General features: G+C 38.5%; 1 protein-coding gene across 8 annotated transcripts in view; it reads left to right on the top strand.

Annotated features, from left to right (window-relative positions):
• Positions 1–301: 301 nt before the first annotated feature.
• The window catches only part of LOC142843758 (uncharacterized), a 30,366-nt gene continuing 24,667 nt past the window's right edge, over positions 302–6,000 (top strand). For 6 of the 8 annotated variants that reach the window (XM_075961694.1, XM_075961698.1, XM_075961692.1 and 3 more), the window contains exons 1-3: positions 302–414; positions 2,372–2,497; positions 4,483–4,599. In XM_075961694.1, the coding sequence (XP_075817809.1) occupies positions 310–414; positions 2,372–2,497; positions 4,483–4,599 (348 nt within the window). In that variant the 5' untranslated portion in view covers positions 302–309. The remainder of the gene's footprint in view (positions 415–2,371; positions 2,498–4,482; positions 4,600–6,000) is intronic. The other 2 variants (XM_075961697.1, XM_075961695.1) reach the window with 1 other exon arrangement.

Here is a 6,000-nt window from a genome sequence, read left to right as displayed (position 1 = left end):
ACATATTGTTACTGTTTTCCATGTTTTTCTGCTCACTGTCTATTTGGTCTGTCTCTTTGCTATGTTAGCTTTCAAAGAAATTGAAAAGCGTATTGCTGTTGCTTCTGTCTTCTTCTGAAAAGTTTTGGCAATTCAATGATACTTTATAAATTAGCAAGTAAAATTCTTTTTGCATTATTAAAGTGGAAATTAGAAAAAAATAGGGTAGGTATTCAAGGCAAATGAGAAAGTCAAAAGAACTAAAAGTTGCCAATTCCCATTGCTTAACTAAATATTTTTCCCCTTCCGTTGAATAAGAAATCGACTGCGATGGAGGAGATTGTCTTGATGAAGCAGCAGCTTCAAGAAAAGGAAGAAGTCGTTAGTACTTTGCAGACTGAGCTCAGGCAGAAACAGGAAGAGCAAGCTGCACAGGTAGGATGATGGCGCCTCCATTAGGATAGAATCCATGGGGTCCAGAATGGTGCAGGTGGCAAGTCAATCCCGGCAGTCACTTGAAAAGCTTGGTAGATGAAAGTATAGTAGCTAGGATATTAAAGCCAAGCCTAGGAGGGTGTGGCAGAAGAAGCCACAAGTATGGTAAGTGGTTCATATCTTAGTAGGAAACATCAGAACCCCTCAAAAATGCCTTTTAGGTTGGTGAACTTGCCATAGCTTTATGATGACTGTTTTTATTCCTTGAGTCAAGATACTCCAATTTAAACGCACACAGAGATTCTGTATCTCAGGAACGGGCTCATGGCGGAACTCAAAGGAAACGGATAGATACAACAAAAGAAATCAAATCATTGCCTCCATTCTTTTCTGATTAAAATCTTGTTAGGAAGATATATCTTAGCCTTAAAGCCACTTACTGAACATAGACTAAAGAAGTGGAGAGGGTATGAGGCTCATTGCTAATGACTCTAGTATGCAGCGTTCTTCTTCATGGTCATTCTGAAGCCAGAGCCAGACCATTAGTGCTCTCCTGTCAGTCTGTCCCTCCCTGCCTGCCCCCCCCCCCACTTGCTTCCTGGTCTACTCATTTATTAGAGTTTGCATGTGTGTGTGTGACGGTCTTGATATTTGCACATATTCAGTGTATTTTTCCTGTATGGACCGTGTGTTTTCAGAAACTCTTGAATTACATGATGCATAGCATTCGGTCAGCTCCGATGCTTACATTTTTTTCCTTGCAAGTTTCTCTTGACCTTTATTTTTGGTTGTGTATTTTTTTTCCCAATTTTGATTAATATTTTTTTGATTTATTATTTTTCTTATTTAACTCAAGGCATTCTGTTTTGTGTTGGGCTTTTTCTTCTGAAACGAGTTTTCTTTTTCATCAACTTCATGAATTTTATTAATTTTCCAAACTTTTCTAACTCTATCGTTCCTTCATGTCCTCTTCATTTTTCTTAAACATGTTTAACGATGAAATAAGTTACAGTGTTTTTCAGCATATTTTTCTGCTCCTTATTCCTCGTGATTTTTGTTGTTGTTTTTGAAGGAAGGTCTCACAATGTAGCCCAGTTTTACCTTGAACTTGTGGCAGTCCTCCTGTCTCAGCCTCTTGAGTGCTGGAATTATAGGCATGAGCCACCATGCCTGACTTTTGAATGGTATAATGTAATTGTTCATGCATCTTTTGTGTGAATGTTTTTGCTTACATGTATGTATATGCACTACATAACCCCAGAGGTCAGACGAGGACATCAGATCCCCTGCAACTGGAGTTACAGATAGCGTGGGTGCTGTGATGGAACCTGGATCTTTTCACAAGAGTAGCAAGTGCTAGTTGCCACTGAACCATTGCTAAACCTCTATACAGATCGCATTTGGGTTTTTTTTTCCTGTGGATGGCCTGCATTTAGCCATGATCAAAGACCGGGAAGTGTTGCATCTCTTCTAATACTAGCTGCCACCTATTCCTACAAATTCTTCTTGGTTACCTTGGATTTTTCCCTATTCCACAGGAACATCAGATGTAGCTCTATTGCTGTCTTTTTTTTTATCATTATTATTTTATAGTCTCTAATGCCAAGAAAATCCCAGGTTTTATGGTTTGCCCTTAACTTGTTTAGTGCAAGGTTTTTAGGATAGTTTTTACATATTGTTACTGTTTTCCATGTTTTTCTGCTCACTGTCTATTTGGTCTGTCTCTTTGCTTTGTTAGTTTTCAAAGAAATTGAAAAGCGTATTGCTATTGCTTCTGTCTTCTTCTGAAAAGTTTTGGCAATTCAGTGATACTTTATAAATTAGCAAGTAAAATTCTTTTTGCATTATTAAAGTGGAAATTAGAAAAAAATAGGGTAGGTATTCAAGGCTATTGAGAAAGTCAAAAGAACTAAAAGTTGCCAATCCCATTGCTTAAGTAAATATTTTCCTCCTTCAGTTGCATAAGAATTTGTTTGAGATCGAGGATTTCAGCCTGATGAAGAAGCTTCTTCAAGAAAAGCAAGAACTTATTAGTACTTTGCGGATTGATCTCAGGCAGACACAGGAAAAGCAAGCTGCACAGGTAGGATGATGGCGCCTCCATTAGGATAGAATCCATGAGGCCCACAATGGTGCAGGGGTCAAGTCAATCCCGGCAGTCACTTGAAAAGCATGGTAGATGAAAGTATGGTACCTAGGATATTAAAGCCAAGCTTAGGAGGGTGTGGCAGTAGAAGCTACAAGTATGGTAAGTGGTTCATATTTCAGTAGGAAACACCAGAACCCCTCAAAAATGCCATTAAGGTTGGTGAACTTTCCATAGCTTTATGGTGGCTGTTTTTATTCCTTAGGTCAAGATACACCATATTAATAGCACACAGAGATTCTGTATCTCAGGAACGGGCTCATGGCGGAACTCAAAGGAAACGGATAGATACAACAAAAGAAATCAAATCATTGCCTCCATTCTTTTCTGATTAAAATCTTGTTAGGAAGATATATCTTAGCCTTAAAGCCACTTACTGAATATAGACTAAAGAAGTGGAGGGTATGAGGCTCATTGCTAATGACTCTAGTATGCAGCGTTCTTCTTCATGGTCATTCTGAAGCCAGAGCCAGATCAGTAGTGCTCTCCCATCAGTCTGTCCCTCCCTGCCTGCCCCCCCCCACTCCCTTGCTTCCTGGTCTACTCATTTATTAGAGTCTGCATGTGTGTGTATGTGTGTGTGTGTGTGGTGTTCTTGGTTGTTATTTGCACATACTCAGTGTATTCTTCATGTATGGAGCGTGTGTTTACAGAAACTCTTGAATTACATGATGCATAGCATTCGGTCAGCTCCGATGCTTTTATTTTTTTCCTTGCAAGTTTCTCTTGACCTTTATTTTTGGTTGTGTATTTTTTTTACCAATTTTGATTAATATTGTTTTGATTCATTATTTTTCTTATTTAACTCAAGGCATTCTGTTTTGTGTTGGGCTTTTTCTTCTGAAACGAGTTTTCTTTTCTATCAACTTCATGAATTTTATTAATTTTCCAAACTTTTCTAACTCTATCGTTCCTTTCATGTCCTCTTCATTTTTCTTAAACATGTTTAACGATGAAATAAGTTACAGTGTTTTTCAGCATATTTTTCTGCTCCTTATTCCTCGTGATTTTTGTTGTTGTTTTTGAAGGAAGGTCTCACAATGTAGCCCAGTTTTACCTTGAACTTGTGGCAGTGCTCCTGTCTCAGCCTCTTTAGTGCTGGAATTATAGGCATGAGCCACCATGCCTGACTTTTGAATGGTATAATGTAATTGTTTATGCATCTTTTGTGTGAATGTTTTTGCTTACATGTATGTATATGCACTACATAACCCCAAGAGGTCAGACGAGGACATCAGATCCCCTGCAACTGGAGTTACAGATAGCGTGGGTGCTGTGATGGAACCTGGATCTTTTCACAAGAGTAACAAGTGCTAGTTGCCACTGAACCATTGCTAAACCTCTATACAGATCACATTTGGGTTTTTTTTTCCTTTGGATGGCCTGCATTTAGCCATGATCAAAGAACGGGAAGTGTTGCATCTCTTCTAATACTAGTTGCCACCTATTCCTGCAAATACTTCTTGGTTACCTTGGATTTTTCCCTATTCCACAGGAACATCAGATGTAGCTCTGTTGCTGTCTTTTTTTCATCATTATTATTTTATAGTCTCTAATGCCAAGAAAATCCCAATTTTTATTGTTTGCCCTTAACTTGTTTAGTGCAAGGTTTTTAGGATAGTTTTTACATATTGTTACTGTTTTCCATGTTTTTCTGCTCACTGTCTATTTGGTCTGTCTCTTTGCTATGTTAGCTTTCAAAGAAATTGAAAAGCATATTGCTATTGCTTCTGTCTTCTTCTGAAAAGTTTTGGCAATTTCATGATACTTTATAAATTAGCAAGTAAAATTCTTTTTGCATTATTAAAGTGGAAATTAGAAAAAAATAGGGTAGGTATTCAAGGCAAATGAGAAAGTCAAAAGAACTAAAAGTTGCCAATCCCATTGCTTAACTAAATATTTTTCCCCTTCCGTTGAATAAGAAATCGACTGCGATGGAGGAGATTGTCTTGATGAAGCAGCAGCTTCAAGAAAATAAAGCACTCATTAGCACTTTGCAGACTGAGCTCAGGCAGAAGGAGGAAGAGCAAGCTGCACAGGTAGGATGATGGCGCCTCCATTAGGATAGAATCCATGGGGTCCAGAATGGTGCAGGTGGCAAGTCAATCCCGGCAGTCACTTGAAAAGCTTGGTAGATGAAAGTATGGTAGCTAGGATATTAAAGCCAAGCCTAGGAGGGTGTGGCAGAAGAAGCCACAAGTATGGTAAGTGGTTCATATCTTAGTAGGAAACATCAGAACCCCTCAAAAATGCCTTTTAGGTTGGTGAACTTGCCATAGCTTTATGATGACTGTTTTTATTCCTTGAGTCAAGATACTCCAATTTAAACGCACACAGAGATTCTGTATCTCAGGAACGGGCTCATGGCGGAACTCAAAGGAAACGGATAGATACAACAAAAGAAATCAAATCATTGCCTCCATTCTTTTCTGATTAAAATCTTGTTAGGAAGATATATCTTAGCCTTAAAGCCACTTACTGAACATAGACTAAAGAAGTGGAGAGGGTATGAGGCTCATTGCTAATGACTCTAGTATGCAGCGTTCTTCTTCATGGTCATTCTGAAGCCAGAGCCAGATCAGTAGTGCTCTCCCGTCAGTCTGTCCCTCCCTGCCTGCCCCCCACTCCCATGCTTCCTGGTCTAGTCTTTTATTAGAGTGTGCATGTGTGTGTGTGACGGTGATATTTGTATTCTTCATGTATGGAGCGTGTGTATTCAGAAACTCTTGAATTACATGATGCATAGCATTCGCTCAGCTCCGATGCTTTCATTTTTTTCCTTGCAAGTTTCTCTTGACCTTTATTTTTGGTTGTGTATTTTTTTTCCCAATTTTGATTAATATTTTTTTGATTTATTATTTTTCTTATTTAACTCAAGGCATTCTGTTATGTGTTGGGATTTTTCTTCTGAAACGAGTTTTCTTTTCCATCAACTTCATGAATTTTATTAATTTTCCAAACTTTTCTAACTCTATCGTTCCTTCATGTCCTCTTCATTTTTCTTAAACATGTTTAACGATGAAATAAGTTACAGTGTTTTTCAGCATATTTTTCTGCTCTTTATTCCTCGTGATTTTTGTTGTTGTTTTTGAAGGAAGGTCTCACAATGTAGCCCAGTTTTACCTTGAACTTGTGCCAGTCCTCCTGTCTCAGCCTCTTGAGTGCTGGAATTATAGGCATGAGCCACCATGCCTGACTTTTGAATGGTATTATGTAATTGTTCATGCATCTTTTGTGTGAATATTTTTGCTTACATGTATGTATTTGCACTACATAACCCTGAGGTCAGACGAGGACATCAGATCCCCTGCAACTGGAGTTACAGATAGCGTGGGTGCTGTGATGGAACCTGGATCTTTTCACAAGAGCAGCAAGTGCTAGTTGCCACTGAACCATTGCTAAACCTCTATACAGATCGCATTTGGGTTTTTTTTTCCTGT

This window comes from Microtus pennsylvanicus, chromosome 2, assembly GCF_037038515.1.
Source record: "Microtus pennsylvanicus isolate mMicPen1 chromosome 2, mMicPen1.hap1, whole genome shotgun sequence".
In the NCBI taxonomy this organism is placed as follows: Eukaryota; Metazoa; Chordata; class Mammalia; order Rodentia; family Cricetidae; genus Microtus; species Microtus pennsylvanicus.
The sequence above is the reverse complement of the archived record's forward strand: the minus strand, read 5'-3'. Positions and strand labels throughout refer to the sequence as shown.